Source organism: Psittacula echo (genome assembly GCF_963264785.1).
Source record: "Psittacula echo genome assembly, chromosome: 14".
In the NCBI taxonomy this organism is placed as follows: Eukaryota; Metazoa; Chordata; class Aves; order Psittaciformes; family Psittacidae; genus Psittacula; species Psittacula echo.
This window is the reverse complement of record NC_137750.1, coordinates 3826514-3845818: the sequence shown is the minus strand read 5'-3', so window position 1 is coordinate 3845818 and position 19305 is coordinate 3826514. Positions and strand designations below refer to the sequence as shown.

General features: G+C 45.6%; 2 protein-coding genes across 2 annotated transcripts in view; both read left to right on the top strand.

The window, feature by feature from the left end:
* CACNG4 (calcium voltage-gated channel auxiliary subunit gamma 4) overlaps positions 1-1642 on the top strand; it is a gene marked incomplete at its 5' end in the record, with an annotated part of 39889 nt that extends 38247 nt beyond the window's left edge. Inside the window, one exon of the mRNA XM_080629579.1 lies at positions 204-1642. Coding sequence (XP_080485705.1) covers positions 204-742 — 539 coding nt within the window. The 3' untranslated portion in view covers positions 743-1642. The remainder of the gene's footprint in view (positions 1-203) is intronic.
* Positions 1643-9236: 7594 nt separating this feature from the next.
* On the top strand, positions 9237-17727 carry CACNG1 (calcium voltage-gated channel auxiliary subunit gamma 1; the record flags this gene model as incomplete). Its single annotated transcript, XM_080629542.1, has 4 exons — positions 9237-9477; positions 14453-14527; positions 16617-16754; positions 17501-17727. The coding sequence occupies 4 exons, from the start codon at positions 9237-9239 to the stop codon at positions 17725-17727; spliced, it is 681 nt and encodes a 226-aa protein (XP_080485668.1).
* Between the last annotated feature and the right edge of the window lie 1578 nt (positions 17728-19305).

The following is a 19305-nucleotide window of genomic DNA, read 5'->3' as shown; positions in this document are numbered from 1 at the left end:
AGCATTTTGGGATTCGTGCAAGCATATGTGACCCAGATGTGGATCTGTTCTTTGTTTTTCAAGAATGAATAAAATTTGAGATAAATGGAAGAGTAAATAAATGTAATAAAATTTCTTTGAACTATTCAGGTCCAGAAAGTACCATGGCTTGAGTTTTATCTTCCCAGGCACATAACCGCTGATTTATGTTTTTCTGTCTCTAGGACTAAGTAATATCATAGGGATCATTGTCTACATATCAAGCAACACAGGTGACCCGAGTGACAAGCGAGATGAGGACAAAAAGAACCATTACAACTATGGCTGGTCTTTTTATTTTGGAGCCTTGTCTTTCATCGTGGCTGAAACCATAGGTGTTCTGGCTGTGAACATTTATATTGAGAAGAACAAAGAGCTGAGGTTTAAGACCAGGAGGGAATTCCTTAAGACTTCTTCCAGTTCTCCTTATGCCAGGATGCCAAGTTACAGGTACAGGAGGAGGAGGTCCAGATCCAGTTCTCGGTCTACAGAGCCTTCTCCATCTAGAGACATTTCTCCAGTTGGCATGAAGATAGCAAGCACCATTCCTATGAATGAGATTTCCATGTACACTCTTTCCAGAGAGCCTTTGAAGGTTACAACTGCTGCCAGCTACAACGCAGACCAAGAAGCCAGTTTTCTGCAGGTTCACAACTTCCTTCAGAAGGAGTTTAAGGAAGGACTCCATGTCAACATGGTCAACAGGAGAACAACGCCTGTTTGAAGCACCTTCCTTTCCCATGCTTTTTGAAGAAATACCGAAACAGAATGGATCGGTCATGAAAGAGAAGGAGCGATGTTAAAATACCCTCTCACCTCTCGAATTGTGGCATGTGTTGAGGTAGCAAGTGGAGATCCTCTGGACCAACATAATGATATCACACGCTCATAGCTTTTATTGAAGCTATTTGGAGTTCGTTTCTTTCAGTTCTTGGTGTCACAAGATGAAGGCGGTTCATGTTCCTGCACTTCTGTAGTGTGTACAAAGTCATGGAGAAACTGCAAAGGACTGGCCACCAGTGTGTTTTAAAGGATTACAGAGAAATTGTTGTACTTCTTCTTTTCTAATGTTGAGATCCCTTAGTACGAACTTGCACATGTAATTTATAACCAAGCCCAAGGATGAATACGAACTGCTCCTCAAGTGGGCCACTTCCCTTTGACACAGCGTAAGCTTTGCCTCTTTCCAAAAAAAAAAAAAAAAGAAAAAAAAAAAGAGAAAAAAAGGGAATATTTTTGAAGGCAACACTTTCTAAAACTGACCTGTGCTACTGAAACCGCAGAGCACCCGCATGCTGAGCATTACAGACTCCCTGATGGGGTGTAAGGGGGGTCTCCCATTTCTGGTGTAAGTCATCCCTTGGGGCAATGCAGGTAGGGGAGAAGAGGGTGGGTGCATCCTGAAACACCTAAAAATGGAAGGATTAAAGTAGGTGGGACTTGAGCATATTTGCAAATATCATTTCTTGCCTAACATTTAGAAAACTTGAATTCTCATTTTGACTAGCCCTAGTGCCTGATCTGGCAAGGTGCTGAGTGCTGTCTGTCAGGAGCCCCTATAGACTACTTATAGCAAGAGTGAGAAGCAAAGCTGAGCCAGGGTGGCCGGTTCCCTGCGACTGCATTCCTGTTTTCCTTACTGCTTCACAAGTGCAACACTAACGCTACTGGAAACTAAGATACCTAAGCAATGTGCGTGAGAAAATGAGAAGCTAATATGTTCGGACTAGCAAAACTTCCTGCAGCGATGGGGACTGAGTGTTAACAGAACGGATGACAACTTTGTATTTTTTAAACCAGAACGAAAATAATCACCGTTTATGAGATATTTATTAAACTCTTTTTATTATGAATAAGTGCCGCATGGTGCAAGGTATAGTTGCTTTTAGATGGAAATGATGGTTTGGTCTAATTTAATTTATTTTGTAATGATGAATCTACTGATGTGCAGAGAGCCCACAGACAACTCTATGCATCACCTAAGGGGGAACTAATTTGTACCCTTTGCTTCTGTATGTTTCTAAAAAAGTCTGAAATATTCTTTTTCTTTCAAATTCCTGCTTTCATTTTTTTACACATAGGCTTGGAATCTCAAAGCTGGAGGGCCTGACTCAAAGGTAATTTAATTTAATAGTACTCATGTTAATTTTAGTGACCGCTCGACCAAGCCATATGAGAATGAGGTGCCCAATTCCCCTTGAATGAATTAGGTGCAGTGAGAGAGGAGCATCTAATTCCTGTAGATTATATACCCATCGTCTTTGGCCAGAAAATCTTTGCTACCAGAAGACTAGAGAAGTGGTGACAAGACAAAAAAGTCATGATTTTGGAAAACACGGCTCACTGATAGTGGGAGATCTCAGCCAAACTGTTAAAACCTCTTTAGTCTTAATTCATCTTGCGATGGCCGCAGCATCAGTGACTAAGTGGTGTTTTGGATATGAGGCTTTCAGCTAGTGGAACCAAGTCCTCCAGGGAAATCCCGGAGGAGCTGCCTTAACAATCCAAAAAGCAAGTTGAACCCCTTCTCCCCTCCAGGTAAACCCTGCTTAAGCCTCTCTCCTTGCAAGAACCAAGACACAAGTCTCAATTGTAAACTACTGTCTTCCCCTAGTCGCTGTTAAGCTCTGCCTTGCCCTCAGCCTGGCAGAGTATCATGGTTATTTTGGCGGAGGTGGGTTGGAGCCTTCATCCCTGCTTATTAAGAGTTTCCATTCAGGTTAAAACTCTGCTGGGATCCTTTTTCAAACCTCTGAGACCTGAAGTGAATGGAGGGATGGGAACAATTGAAAAGTAGAAAATGTTGAGCTACTTTCCGTATCAACACACGATGGAGAGAGACGTTACACAAGCTTTTTAAAGAAAAAATTCAGAGGCAGACAAGAAAACTTTTTTACCTACTTTTCGGCTAGGACAACATAAAAGAGTTCTAAAATTATTAAAGTTCTTGATGAAAGGTTTTTTTTACACGAATCTTTATGCTTTCAAACAATAAATTATTTCCTACTTTTTGAGACTTCGTAATATTCAAATACTTTGATTAGCTATGATAGAAGTAGAAGTTTGCAATGAAAACAAAACACCAACCTTCTGTCTCATTAGTGTGTCATACTAAGTGCTAATTAATTTACATCTAATTATAGTCGATGTATTTTTCAAGTGCAATTTCCCAGAACTATTTGTTTCCCACTGTGTTAATAAAACTAATAGTTAGAAGTAAGTCCTCATTCGTGTTTACTGTAATTAAGAATAAAACCATTCCCTTTAAAACCAGGAGTTAGATATAGGCTGTTTTTCTAAGCTCATGTCCATTGAACTGGAAGTTGACAGTGTGAGGTTTGCTTCGCGCGTTGGTTTTGTTCTTTTAATCATCATTCTCCGGTGAATGTGTTTAAAACCAACCATCTGATTCCAGCCAAAGCCCAAGGCTTCCCTACAGCCCGGGTCAGACCTGCAGAGGCACATGCAGTATTTTTACACCATGTCAACAAGGGAGTCTTACCGAGTGTTTTGGGATGTTCCTCTTTGCCACAGGCTCCTCCCCAGAGCAAGGCTGGTTTCAGCAGCTCTCTGAGAACGATGCCCTGCTTCAGTCTGAGTCCTTCTCCAGAAAGCACCTTTGAAAATGGAGATGAAGCGAGCAAGTATTCATGGGATGTTCATGGGACAGACAGGGAACAAAGGCACAGGGAGATAACAGGGACCAGAGCTTTCACCCTGTGGGAGAATGGGGGCTGTGATTTAAAACCCATGATCTATGTCAAATTGCAGCTCAGTAATAATAATTAAATATTTAATGATCATTTAACTAATAATAACATTTTAATCAAAGCAAAAATAAAGTTGTTTCATTGAACAATTCCAGTGAAAAACAAAATCCCCCCAGATCAGTCTTTTCCAGTGGAAAACTGTGATTCTGACGAAACTGAAAAAGTCACATCACTCCCGCCCATGAGCAGTGTCTTGCTCCATGGCTGATCTGTCTGAACAGAAGATTGTGCTCAGAGTTTGAAACCACTCAGTGATAGTTAAAAAAGATAAGAATAAAAATCATCTGTTCTTCCACATCTCTCTGGTTTCCCTGGACAGCATCGAACAAATTAGCCCCTGTTTCTCAACAAGGCCTGCAGATATCATCACATCATTAACACAAAAATCAGCCTTTTGGCATTATTCTGTACCTACTGTCAGAGCAGACCTACATAATAAATGTTATGGGATCAGGCTCTATTTTCCAGGAAACAAAGTTTCAGGTATATCATCAGCTCTCTTCCTAGTTTCTCATACACAGTAGGAGTAAAAGGAGAAATCACTTCATGTGCCCGTACATCTAACAGTAAACTATTTTTATATTTCCTTTTCTTTCTGTATGGATCACATATCCACAAGGGCTAATATACCACGTCCCTTGAGGTTACCTTTCTGTCTGCAGTTCTGAAGTGTTATTTCCACTGTGTTTCAGTTCTACTGGTATAATCACAACCATGTATAATGTACTTAATCCTTACTTTTTAAATAAACCATTTTAAATGTATTCTTTTTTTTGTGTGGAGAAAGGTATATGACTTTGAACTTCCAGATTCTCTGAGCTGAGATTTCTGTGTTTATTGTTTCCACATTTCTACCTATTTTGATTGCAGCTGGGAATGTTATTAGAAGCCAATATATCAAATTAGAGAAAACTACTCTTGTGGTCCTGCAGACCACCAAGATAAGCTACCTTCACAGTATTTGGGTTAGAAACTAAGAAAACCCTTCTAATTTCCAGCTTAAACTTGGCCCATATGAGACACACTCTGGTTTCGGTGCCTGTTTTGGGAATGGTATAGTGGCCAGAGGCACTGCAAACCACCATCAAGAAAAATAAGCCAGTGTCTTCTGAAGTGCCAGCCCTAACCCTGTGCTTTGCCTCCACCTTTTCACATGAATTCACTTCCAAGCATCCTCCTCTCCCTGATCTTGTCCATTTTTGCCTGAAGAAAGCTCAACCCTGTGTGCTGAAGCTCCACAACAGCCTTTATCTGATCACCACCATAAAACCAGCAGTACAGCAACTCCTGGCTGCTCCCAGACATTCCAAACCATCCCTATCACAGACACGATTTCTTCTTAAAATACTTCTTTTAACTTTATCTTCCAAGTTCCTAAGCCTCCAGATTATTGTTACAGATGAACGCTGCCTGTGTCTATCAGCATCTCCCCATGCATATCATCAACCAGCATGTCTGGAGGGAGGCAGGGATTCACCTTTCCAAATGCCTGTGAACCCCAGGAGCCATTTAAAGCTCCAGCCCAAAGCTGGTTCCCTTGAACTAAAATAAAGGTTTTTCCCACATTGCTGAGCAAGTCTGTGGGTAAATAGCGACCCAAGAGCTGTGGCTGCCTTGCTGTGAATGGGGATGTATCAAAGCATCATGTTGTTTGAGGGGGAAGCAAAATGTAAGGCTCCAGTAAGTGGTAAAATAGCCCGGCGAGGAGGATGTGGCATTTCCTTGGAATGAGAAAACTAACAGACATGGGAGGTGCCGAAAATAAAAGGGAATGAGGAGTGTTCTGCACCTGTCTGCAAAGCAGCTCATCTTACAGCTTCTCCGCAGTGAAAGGGATCACTTACCAAACCGGCACGCCGGGCACGGTGCTCCGTGTTGGAAGAGAACTGTGGATCAGACACAGAGCAGGCAGTGGTGGGGTGCTCCATGGGCTGTGGGGATGGCACGCCAAGAGGCTGTGCCCAGGGGTGCGGGATCGTGTCTCTTCTTCATGCACATAGGAGTCTATTGACAAATGAAAACAATACCAACTAAACCACACACGTTTTGCTGTTGCCTTCAGTGGCAGCAAGATTTCAGCCTCAGGATTAGGGAGCTTTCAGAATCATAGAATAGTTTGGGTTGGAAGGGACCTTCAAAGTTCATCTACTCCAACCCCCTTGCAATGAGCAGGGACGTCTTCAACTAGATCAGGTTGCTCAGAATCACATCCAGCCTGGCCTTGAATGTCTCCAGGGATGGCATCACCTCCCTTTGGAGGGTGCCATTGGTGGTACTCTGAGGTATCATCTATGCAGAGCCGATTGCAGTTATGGTGGTCTCAGCACACTGGAGCAGTCCAGGCCCAGGAGCTCAAACATTGCCAAGGAGCTCCCATTTGAAGCAAGCTGTTTGCTGTAAACCCTTTTGAGCTGAGAACAGATCAGGAGCAACCTGCTCTGGGTTATTCTCACCTGGGAAGGGTCTTCTGCAGAACATCATTCTGCAAGAAGGGAACCATAGAATTTGGTTAACCTGGTTGTGGTGAATACTGAGGCTGGACTGGAAGAAACACAGAAAAGGGCAAATCCTGGGAAGCAGAGCCTCTGCTAGGGAAGAAATAACACAATAGGTGGTCTTGAGACACCTCCTTTAACATTTTCTCCAGCAGAGCAACATTATTGCGTCTCTCACTGCTGATAAAGTGCAACTAATTACACCCCTCCTTGCTTCCCAACAGGTCCTCATTAATAGCCTGTTCATATTTCATGTGATATTGATTTTCAGATGTGAATGCTTGCCACCTGACACAGGGAGGCTGCAGGAACCATTCCTAGAGGATTAGGTATCGTGATCTGGACGTGCAGAAGAATTTTGGGGTTTCTCTTAGTCCTTTGCTCCTCTAGAAATCAGATTTGCTTCTGTATTTGTCAGATGCCCACCTGAGTCACAGAGCCCACCAGCCCCAGGGAGAGCATCTCCATCTCCACACAGGGACAGAGGCTGGGGACACAGGTTGAGGACAGAGGCTTAACCCATGGGCAGAGGAACATTTTGGCTCTCACCACAGCAGTTACAAGGGCCACAAGCAATAATCACCTACAACATTCCCCCAAACCACATGGAGCCTGTGCTGGAAAGAGGAGGCAGCAGCATCCCTGTGATGCAGCTACATCAGCCCATGTAGCAAACCCCGCAGAGCCCATGGGGAGCAATAACCCCACACAATACTTTCTGTCCCATGGGCTGGTGGCTGCAGGCCGCTTTATTTGGGCTGGGGACAGTGTTTCACCTCCACTGCCGTGATGGGAGTTTTCAGCCTGGGGGAAGCCACTGCTGCTCAGGTAGAAGCTCATCACAGCTCATTTGCACCACCAGCTCTGCTCTGCAGGGTTGGGGAGGATGAGCTCTTACCTTCTGATTGCACTTCAGTTGCTTCTTGGACATTATTAGGAAACCCGAAGTGAAATCGAGGAACTCACCCAGATCTAAGGGCCTAAATGAGAACAAAAAGCACGATTCTTGCCAACACTGGAAGAGACACAAAGACCAGCACCAACAAAACGAATCGGTGAGCTCCCACCCCTGCGGTGCTTGCAGGCTGTAATGAGTCTAAAGTGTGATCGTTAGCACTTGCTTCCCCAGCAACCAGAGCCTCGCTTTGTGCCCACATTGGCAAGCACGCACTGGCTTTCCTCTGCTCAGCTTGCGGAGGACCTGCACTTCGGAGCAGCAAGGAAGCAGAGTCAGGATGCAGCTCCTAAGACCGACTGATGTCTAGTGAAATTTAACAAGGCTACTTCAAAAGAGAAAGCGTTACATTTTTAATGCGCTCCATTTCTGGTTTAAAGGCTGCTCCCTTCGGGCTTTTCCACTTTATGAGAACTCTTGGTTCTGGTTTAAATGCAAGCCTCTAATCTTTCTCCCAGCCCCAACACAGCACATCACCGTCCTGCGCAAGGCTCTGAGCACTTTCCTTCGGACATGTTCTCGATCTCTGGTCCCTGCCTTGCCCCATGGCCCCGGTGCCCTGCCCAGTCCCTTTCCCCTCCATTTTGCACCACACACCTTCACTCCTGCCCACGGCTCCCAACCCCAGCAGGACCGGGGCACCAGGTGCTATACTGGGTCCAGACACATCACCCTGCTCCCCAGGGGTGTCCACATCAAACCCTGTCACACATCAAACACAGCAATGTTAACCCCTTGAAGTCCTATTTCAATACAGTTGGTTTGGATGAATCTTTCTTAACTTATTCCTTATTTCCTATTATTCTCCCACGCTCCCCTTTCATCTTAACTCCTTGCTTCACAGATTGTCTTCTTTAATTCGAGCTAACACCACTGCACCTTAATTTTGACATCAAACTGGGGTGTTCATAAAACAGGACTGGAGGAGCTTTGACATTATCTTGACACGATAACATGGTATTTGCAGCGTTCCACTGCCATTTCTTTAACATTGAGGTATTGTAACCCTCCTCTGTTTGACACCGCAATTGTAACATCACCTCCATAGTGGCCTCTGCACTGACATTATCATCAGATTAGCTTTGTGATCAGCTGAAATACCAAAGGGAAGGAGAGAGGCTGGGTTCAGGGAGAGAGAAGTCACTTCTCAAAGGAGGAAAGGATGTGCTGGGTGGGTGCTGGAGTTACTGTAGACATTGCAGGCCGACCTGGCCAGTGGGAAAGTGAGTGCTGTGAAGGTTTTGCATTAGGAAATAAAGGTAAGAATAAACGAAAAAACAAGTACAAAAAACCCCACCTACTCAGAATACTGCAAGTTAGTAAAAAAAATTATAATAAAAATAAGAAAACTAGTAAAAATAAATATATTTAAAATAAAAATAATGCAAATATTAATAATAATAATAGTAATAATGGTGATAATAAAAATATAGGACTCAGATTAAAGCTGAAAATAAAGCTATTTGCTTATTTTGTCACTTCCTTTACACTGCAGTGCTGGGCTCTGGAGGGACCTCCAGCTCAGGGCTCCTTGCAGAGGCTGTCCCAGGCTGAAGGCACGGGTGTGCAGCGAGCGGGCTCCCTGGCTATTAAACTATTCAGGATCAGCCTGAACTCGGGCCCGGCACTCACATAAACACAGATGTTTCTGTAACCTCGCTCAAAAGTCAGTGGTCCTGTTAATGCCTATTTCTGGGCATGCTGCAAGTCCAGAGATTACGGCCTTTGAGCGGCGGCTGGAAGCGACTGGGAGCGAGCGCCCGCCCCGCCAGCTCGTGGGAATCCAAACCAATCCCGGTGGGACGGGGCAGAAAGCCGAGCTCCGCCGGCGCTGCTCTCCCTATGTGCATTAATAGCCTCCTCTCTGCGCAGCTGACACAGCCCGGCAGCTGCCGGTGGCCATCCCGCTCTCCCTGCTGACACTTCCCAACGCTCGGATGAGCCGGGATTTGGGGAGACCTCGTGAATCACCCGCTGGGAGCACCGGTCTGGAGCGGGATGGATGAGAGCAAACCCCTGAAGGTCCGGCTGACGTTCTTCGTGATCCTGGTGGGCATCTCGCTGCTCTTTGCAGCTGTAGTGACGGACCACTGGGCCGTGCTGAGCCCCAAAGTGGAGAACTACAACACCACCTGCGAAGCGGCTCATTTTGGGCTATGGCGGCTCTGTACAAAGAGGATTTTTATGCACAATGAAGACCCCAAAGAGAAGGCCTGCGGGCCAATCAGCCTGCCAGGAGGTACGTGAGCAATGCACCAACGCATGGGAGAAAGCACGTCAGGTCACACCAGGCTTTGCTTAGGAGGTTGCAGGTCATAGCAGAAGGAAAAGGGGGTCCCTATCCCGCAGCACTTAGTTTGGCATGGGGCTGTTTTCATGTTGGTCTGCAATCACACCTTGTTGTCATCACTCTTGCTGTAAGTGTGCGTCGTGTTGCCTTGCACGTCTGCTTGTGACCATATTTGAGCCTTCTGTGAACGATGAGTGCAGCAGGGAGAAGGGGAGGAGGATTGGACATGGTGGAAATCACAGAGGGATATTGTCCCATGGGATGGAGGAAATTCTGCTGAACACGAGCCAAGGGTCCCGCAGCACCCAGGGACACTGATGGCAGCAGGCAAGAAACAGGACTTATGGGTCCATCATGCATATATAGACCTGGAAATCCAAAAGATCCAACTTCCCGAAGGAACAGCCGGTTCATGGTGGGCATTAGGGTGCCTTTAAGCTATTTTAATAACAACCATTGCTCAGGGCAGGGAGGAAGCAGGACCTGCAGGATGCTTTGCCAGCATCCAAAAGAAACAAAGAGTCATAAGCTGGCTTCAAAGCAGTTTCTCAGCAACTCACTGAGAAACTCCTCACCTCAGCGCTGGCAGGCTGGTCCCACACATCACCACGGGTTCTTCCAGTGCTATCCATAGGGAGGGCAGTGGGGGACCTGGCAGGGCTGCTTTCCGGGAAGACCATTCCATTCCCATGGTAAAAGGAGCTCATTATGGTTTTGCTGATCGCAGAGTCAGCAACATTCGCGCCGCTTGCGCTAATACACTGCCTCCGTGGCTGAGCTCCACTGCTTTTTTAGAAGGCTGATCAGGTACTGGATGCTTTCCAGAACAGAAATAACAGGATTGCCTTCATGTTGGACTCACTGCTTGAAATGAAATATAGATGTTAAGGCATAGTTGAGAATTCCCTGTGAAAAACCTGACTGCCCGGGCTTGCTGTATACTCGCTGCATCACTGCAATTCTTTATCTCCTTGGCCAAATTGCATGTTCTGAAGAGAGGAGCTCAGCCTCAGCGTGCAGATCTGCCTCTAACCAAACTTGGGAGTGTGTCATCCATATGCTTAATGTCTCACGCGAAGGTACTTACGTGCCTAGAAACCCATTTGTCACTGTACGTCTTTCCCTCGCGTGCGGAGGAAAGCTCCCACAAATGGGGGAAAAAAAACAGAAATGGGTGGATAAACAGGGAAATTGCCCAACCGTGGGTAAATATAAACCTCGTAAATAGCCAGCTGTCTGCAAAAACCAGATTCACAGGGCAGGGCAGCACAAAAGCAGCCACTATCTTTGACAGACATCAGCATGTGCTTGCACAGGCATTGAATCACAGCCCAGCGCTGCTGTTCTGCTGGGCACAGCGAATAACCAGGGGAACAGTGAAGGGGCTGAGCCACCCATCCCACAGCAGAGGTGGTTTCCCAGGTTTTAAAGATATTTGGGGATTTGGGTGATATCCTGTAATTGGCATCTGAGGTTTCAAAGGGCAAAATTTGCACTTATAATATATTTATATTATACATATAATATATATAACACATTTATATATATTTCTAGATTATAATTATATATTTATACTTTTTATATAGAATACATTTAAAATATAACATCTAAAAAATGAATATAATATATAATAATATAATTTTTATATATATATATGTAAATATATACATAAATCCCTGTTTTACTCAGGCAGGGAACACAGCAAGGGGAGGGGAGAGTGCAGCCACAGTGGATCCAGGCTGCTAAACGATGTTGCGTCCCCACTGCTCATGTTAGAATGATTTCACACTTCCTAGAAGAGATGTCAGCAGGGGAACACCAGGGTCGTGAAACCTGCAGCAGCCGAGACAATGTGAATGAACCAACACGCAGTAAAAGAGCCGATGTGGGCACTGGTTTTCCTGCAAATCATGAGGCATAACCAGGCATTACTGCCAGGACTGCAAAAGAAACATAAGAATTTATCACTGCATTAATAACCATTCACCAGTCGCTCCCCGAGGAGGAAATGGATGGCACAATTAACGTTATTTATTAGGGTTTGAGCTCAGCACAGTGCGAAATGGGGAGGGTGCCCAGGCTCGCAGACCACAAAGCAGGGCTGTGATTTAGGCAGGGCTTTAAAGTTTTACAGCGCGCTTCTGAGGATGTTGACAAACTGGAAAGGGTTCAGCATCCCGCTGCAGAGATGCTGTTAAAACAAGGCAAATTCAGATTAACACTGAGACATTTTTAACCGTGACCGGTGGGCATCAGGGCAATTTACTACTGGTTGTAAACCAAGTTCACCACCCCTGTCAGTAACTCTGGTGTAGCTGCTATCCTACAAAGCGGGCTCTGGTGCATTCGATGCTCTACAGCCTGCGTGCGCTGCTGGCATGTTAAATAGGTCCTTGTAAACATGGTAACCTCAGTTCAGGCAATTGCAGAGGAAAAGTGCTTGAGCAGATGGGTTTCAGCAGGGCTGTCTCCATGCAAGAGATTCACTCTGCAAAACTGGTATGAGTTTAAACCATGTGGAGATACCATCTCCGTAACTCAGTGCGTATCAAAGGCCTTCCCCTAGCTTGCTGGCTAGGTCAGATCCTGAGGTCCGGCCCTCTCCACCACTCAGCCCTCACCTTAACACCTCTCCTAGTCACAGCAGCAGGTCCTGCCTCCCAAACTTAACACAGGTAGAAACCTCCATTACAATCCACGTTTTTAACATGGATTTACCCATCCAGCCTGCGACAAACCCCACTCACATTCAAGCGCAAGGGTCTCCAGCCCCTTCCCAACCTGTCACTGCACTGCTCATGGAGGACAGCAGCCACCTGAAACTCTGCATGGCTCCAACATCTCGTGGCCTTTGTGCCCTTTCTTCCCCCATGAGGTCTCCTTCTTGCAGACCCCCAGGGTTCAACCAGAGTTCGGACTGACTGCTCCCATCAGCACGCTGAGATGATCTCCTAGCAGAGATAATGCAGTTAAGGGTGGAGAGAAGCAAAGATTGCCACACAGTTTTCATCCATTATAAAACCCATTTTAAGTCCTATCCATTATGTAAACGTGGTGTGACACAAATGGGCTTTCATCTTATTCATGATGGCACCAAGGAGGCATTGAAGTCCCTCAGTTCTCCTGAATAACAGACAGCCTTGTTGAAACAGGTATTCCCAGCTCAGCAGAGCACTGAATCCTCTTTAAACAATACATCATTTCACCCAAAACAATCTAATTGTATTTTCCCACAATAAATGTTATTTACATAAAACCACCTCCCCTAGAGCTAACCCCCTTCTGTGATAACCCTATTGATTGTGCCTTGGCAGAGCTTTGCTGTAAGTCATGAGACAGAGGCAGCTCACTTTCCTGCATCTCTAGAAGAAGGGTTTGTGTGTTATAGAATCACAGAATAGTTAGGGTTGGAAAGGACCTTAAGATCATCCAGTTCCAACCCCCCTGCCATGGGCAGGGGCACCATGGGCAGAGTGTCCCCCTCTGATGAGCCTTCACAGACTGAAGAGGGGACTGGTTTGGTTCACTTGCAATGGACACAGAGTTGTGCTGTGCCCTCAGTCACACTGCATCTGGATGGCTTCACCCTGGGCTTTGTACAATCAACACACATGGGGCCTCCTTTGAGTTCAGGCTTTTCAGAGATTTAATCAAAAGACAAACCAAATAATACTAAAGGATCCCCATTTCATCCCATTCCTTCCTCTTTAGCACAGGAGCCAAAGGATCCACAAACTGGGATCACCAGACATGATGCTCAGCCTCAGCCACCACTTGGTCCCTGGCAGAGGCACACAACCTTCCTCTAGGGCTCAGAATCTGCAGTTTCAGTGATAGAGGTCTGAGTTCAACTGTATTTCCTCCAGTTGTTTGCAGGGATAATAAAGAACAGGTCAGAAGATGCCAGGGCTAAACATTAACCTAGTCTGCAGCAAGAAGCTCCACATTAAATAAAGTCAGCTTATACAAGTAAGTAGATAAGAACATCTCAAAGGAATCTTCCACTTACGGGCCCAAAAATGCTGCTTTGCAATTGCCTGTCTCCTGGGAGAGAGAAAATAAATCCTCTTTGAATCAGTAACTCCAACATACGCCATTTACATGACAGAAAAATAGCACAGAACCCACCAGGTAACATACAATGCACTGGTATCTTCTTGCCACTAGAAATTAAAGCTGTAAATAACCACCAAAACGCACTAGAGTGCCCACAGGCAAAATGTAGCACACCCTGCATGGTCCTGCACCCAGGACCTGGCTCAGATTTACCCCACAACCTGCACTGGTGCAGCCTGACCCAGCCTGGATGCTGGAGAGGACCCCAAAGCATCTCCTGGAAATTGGTGCTGACTCTGTTACTCAATGGACAAAGATGCTGATGTTCACCATGCGTGCCCTTGCTGCAGGGTATTTCATGCAGCCTTGGCACGGTTTCCCAGGCTGAGGAAGCCCAGCCTGGGGTGCAGGAGGGATGCTGGGGCCAGCGCTGTGTCCTCTCCATCCCCATTCAGCAGAATAGAGCAATCAGAGCTGGCACCGCTCAGCGCGATTGCACCTCCCAGCCAACCTCCTGGCGAGCAACTGCTCCCCCAGCTCCACATCCCTTCAGTTAAATGGGTTATAAATAGTGAGAGCACCTCCACCATCTAACCCTGCTGCTGCCAGAGCTTCCAGGCAGCAGGTCCTCACCAGGCCCTCCTGCATCCCATTGAGATGCTGAGGTTGAAGCTGGAGCTGGTGGCCTGGCTTGGTGTGCTACCCATCTGCTCCTGAACACAACAGATCCAACTCCAGTTTCTTGGTATCACTGAGGGTGGGGAACCTTAAAAACATTGCATGTTTGATACATCGGTAAAAAGCAAATTCAGTTTTACTGTGTTTAATCCAAGGTTTACACAAAACTACATTTCCTTTTCTCTTCCAGAACACAACTGCTCCTACTTCAAGCATTTCACTCCAGGACAGAGCTCAGAGATATTTGAAGTAACCACTCAGAAAGGTAAGAATGAGCCTGAAAAATATTCCCCTAACGTTGTATGAGCTGAGGTGTACGTAAGGCCTAAGGTAAAGGGGTCCCCAAAATGAGGGTTCAACCCTGGTCCCACTGAAAGCAATAGAGGAATTCCTATCACATTCCATCAGCTGGGAAAAATGTGGAGAATGCTCTGACCAAGTTCAAGTGCCAGCTTCAGGGGAAGAGCTTTTATGTACGTTCACACTCGTAAGTGTGATTTTACTGAAAGCTGTCCCACAAACATGTAACACTGTCAATACGCATGAAAACTGCAGAAAGTCTTTCCAGCATCAAAATGACGTTAGAACATAGCCATTATCCACGATCCCTGAGCCTTCGCCATCGAAGGAAGAAAACATTAATGAAATCTAAACGAATAAATCATACCCCAGACAGCATCCTGACCCTGAGAAGAAGTACAGAGACTCTGTGAAGACCCTCAGGAATCTTATGGTTCGGATGGATTTTACATGGAAGCCACGTGAAAACCAGAGCAATCAATGGAAGGAAGGAGCAGAAATCCTACAAACCCACAATTCAGTGCTTTCAGAGCGTGGATTTGGAAAAGTTGGATAAATTTCACATTTCTAATAAGTCCCTGATAAAGCCAATATTTCGAGCACATCGCTAACACGCTTCTCTCTCGTGCTCTCATTAAGGGCAAATTCCAATCTAGTTTGCCACACAATGTGTTTGACAGTGGAGTACACGAGCAGATGATTGCGTGACACTTATTAAACAATCTGCTTTTCTTGCAGTGAAATTATAATGGTGGAAAACCCTGCAGTTGGGTTTCCTAAATGAGCGCTTTCCTAAGACAGGAAGCAATGGGAAGTTTAAGTGGATAGAAGAGCATATATGGGCACTACCTGCTTTTGCTCTACATATTATCAGATCCAGCCATCTGGTCTAAAAACACAGTCAATGCCTTCTTGGTCATGTCAGGGAAAGAATCAGGAAAAGCTCCTTTTATTTGAAGCAAAAGGAAAAGCCTAAGCCCAGCAAAAGATTTCATATGGAAACAAACAGTTTCAGGCACTTCCAGAACATAGGAAAGAGAAACATGAAAGAAATCATACTAAAACAGTGGTATGAAAACCAGGGAGAACAAAGAGTGATCTGCTGTTCCTCCCTGCAAAAATAGCTATGTTTTGATGGGAGCTAATTAGTAACAGGCAAAGCCTTCATGATTTTGCCTGGGAGATCTATATTTTAACAGCTTGAAAGGCAAATATCACCAGGCCTGTGATGCTCACGCATGGCTGCGTGTGTTAAATATTGAATTCCTCTGAAAACGAATGCAAGATGTAAATGAAGGCCTGAATTATTCAATTAGCAATTCTTCCCCTCCATTCAGGCACTGAAGTCAGCTGGGGGAAGTGTCCAGCACACATCTGAGCTGGCTTAGCAAAAACCAGGATGCTTTATGGAGTGTTTAATCCTATGCTCTGAAGAAGCTGGGTTCCACAGAGCTGGAAATCATTGGCTTAAGGGAGAAATAAAGATAAATAGAAGAGGTGCCATGCCAACACTTCACCTCTGGCCTCCTGCCTGCTTTGCCAGCTCAGGTTTTGAGCCCCATGGAGGACACAGCTGTCCTCCTGCATTGTACAACATCAGCACCATGCGCGGGGGCCTTGTTAGGGCTCTGCTGTACAGGCACGGAGTAAAAATAGCATAAGGCTGCCTATTTACTGTGAAAGCAGAGTGTGGGGTGATGGAAGAAGGGAGAGCACAGGGTCCAGAAAGGCTTCAACAATAACATCTATGCAGCACAGCTAAACCAGCTCCAGCCCAGAGCTTCTTCAGACCAATTGTGGTGCCATTTGCTCTTTCAGTAAGTGTTCACAAAGTGATTCCTCCTCCTGCTCTGTTTTTGTACCCTTCACATTCAGCAGATACATGGCCCATACTTGCCCCTGCTTTTATTTGAGGGGAGAACCTAATTCAGCAGGATCACCTTGCTGTGTATATGTATTCCTCAAAGAGACCTACTGCAGCCACCGCAGCTGACGGGAGCATGCTCAGAGTTTGCATCCATTCGCATTGTTTGGTGTTTGTTTTGCTTTGGCAGAGTACAGCATTTCAGCTGCAGCCATTGCCATCTTCAGCGTTGGCTTTGCAATCATCGGCACAATCTGCGTCCTCTTGTCCTTCAGGAAGAAGAGGGACTATCTGCTGAAGCCAGCATCCATGTTCTACACCTTTGCAGGTAGGAGGCTCGGTGCTCACACGCTTGCACTCGGTTCATAGGATGACAGAGACATTTAGATCCTGGGAGGATGGAGACACTTCTAAAACACCCTGAAACTGGCATTTTCTTCCCAGCCACAGTCAGACTACAGGTCTCTGTGTGATGCTCCAGCTGAAGAGCTCTGAAAGCATCCTGCTCAACAAGCATTACCCAGCAGAGCAGCTGTTCCAGCTACCTTTAAAAGGGGTATTTCTAGCATGTTCAGTGCCAGCCCCAGTCGAAATGAGGGGTGTTCACTATTCCACCTCATTTATTGAGACTCATGCCAAAGAAACAGCCTATTCAGGCCCAAAATACACAGCTGGCTCCCAAAACCGTGAAGACTGCCGTTTCACATGAGCTAGCAATACCCTGACATGTCACCATGAGTGAAAGACAGAGGTGCAAATTGTCCCCTCAGTAACAATCTTACTCAACCTTTGGACAAGCTCCCTAGGGAACGCAGTTATTCCTCCACCACCGATTATCCCTACCCAATCCTGCCTTAAAGATCACACTCAACAAGTCACCAGCTGACTTGGATGGCCTGGGTGATAGCAGAGCTCTAAGCGGTTGGCAGCATTGGCTCCTTCGAACACTGAAGCCAATGCCTCACCTGTGAATCTCACTGCAGCTCCTGTAGGCAAAAAGACAGACAAAGTGGTTAATGAAGGATGCAGAACCAACAGCTGGTCCTTCAACCCAGTGCTCCTGTCTTCCTTCAGGTCTCTGCATCATCATCTCTGTTGAAGTCATGAGGCAATCCGTGAAGAGGATGATCGACAGCGAGGAGACGCTCTGGATCGAGTACAGTTACTCCTGGTCCTTCGCCTGCGCCTGTGCCTCCTTCGTCCTGCTTTTCATCTGTGGCATTGCCCTCCTCCTGATCGCGCTGCCTCGGTTCCCTCAGAACCCCTGGGAGACCTGCATGGATGCGGAACCAGAGCACTGATGCTCCCAGCACCCATCGGAAAATACAGAAAGCGTTGTGAAAAGATTTGTATTTTTTAACGTATCCGGGGCTCACTGTGCAATGTGGGCTCCAGTAACCAGGTCATTACTGAACCAAGGCATGGTCAATGTAATTATTGTTTTGTTTCCTTCTTTCCCCCTCCTTTTTAAAGAGAGCGGTGAGCGGTGGGTGAACGGCATTGCTCTGTGATCATTTGGGGATCCCTGTCCTGATGCAGTTGGGAGAAAATCCATGTGTGAGACATAGAGAAGACAGCTTTCTTAGGGAGATGATGTTTGGTGTAGATCCATGAACAATATTGGGCTTCTACACCTCACTTAGTCAGAAATAGACAGTGGGAAATCGTAGCTCCATGGGGTGTCCGTTTCCCTGTTCACGCCGTACTCCTCTTCCTCCCTAAGAATCATAGAATAGTTTGGGTTGGAAAGGACCTTAAGCTCATCCAGTTCCAACCCCCTGTCATGGGCAGGACACCTCACACTAAACCATGGCACCCAAGAAATAAATTGCCAATGTCAACCTATCTCTGGTAGACAGCACCTTGCATTGATTTTATACATAATTTAGCACAATTGACAGTCTTCAGGACAAGCTGGAGATTGATATGCTATGGAGGGTACATTGCTTATCCTTTCTGGAAAAGTGGGCTCCTTGGGGCCACGATTTATGTTTAATGGTATGACAGTTGGGACTGTGAAGAAGTGGGACTATGTTAAGGCTAATGTGAAGATACTACTCACAGTGCAGCAGTGGCATAGTAAAAAACTACCTCCACTGAAATTCTTATCATCATAAGATAGCCACAAACCATTTTTATCCCTCTGTCTTGCCCCAAACTGTAGTAAAAGAAATTGGAGTACCTTTCCCATGTTGAGTTTTGCACATACAGTACCAGATGTAATACCATTACCAGCTATGGTAAACCTAATCAGCAGAAAAGAAAACCTAACCGGAGAATAGTGCAGCTTCCTTGCTGATGCTCTTCTGCTTTTGTCACTGGTTGAACTGCTCAGACAAATTAGCAGCTGTGGGATAAACCTGGGCATAAAGAAGAGTGAGCTCACCACTCTGGAATAACTTGGAGATCCTTACACTCTTCTATTAAACTGTTAAAATATGGGATGAAAAAACCCCAAAACAAACCAAAAACTTTGCCTAGCATTGGGATAAAATTTTCTCCTACCAATTTACACCCTGCAGTTCCGTTCTTTTGAATTAAGCACAAAACCCCTGCAAGATACGGTTTTTGTTCTGCTTCAACTTTGATAGCGAAGCCAGGAAGTACTGAACACTAAGAGTGATATTTTCCTTTAATAAAAAGCATAATCTTCCAGTAGCATGATTTTTGGGGAAAATGACTGATGGATGAATCACTCGGCCCATCAAGTTCTGCTCGGTCCAGAATGACAGTGTAATTCGGGATGGTATTTACTGCATGGAGCTCTCATTTGCTCCTTGTGAATGGGCTTTTTAAGACTACCATGCTTTGCTCAGTGCACACATACATAAAACTACATTTTAGGTAAAATCCTTTAAGGTAGCTACCAAGAAAGAAGG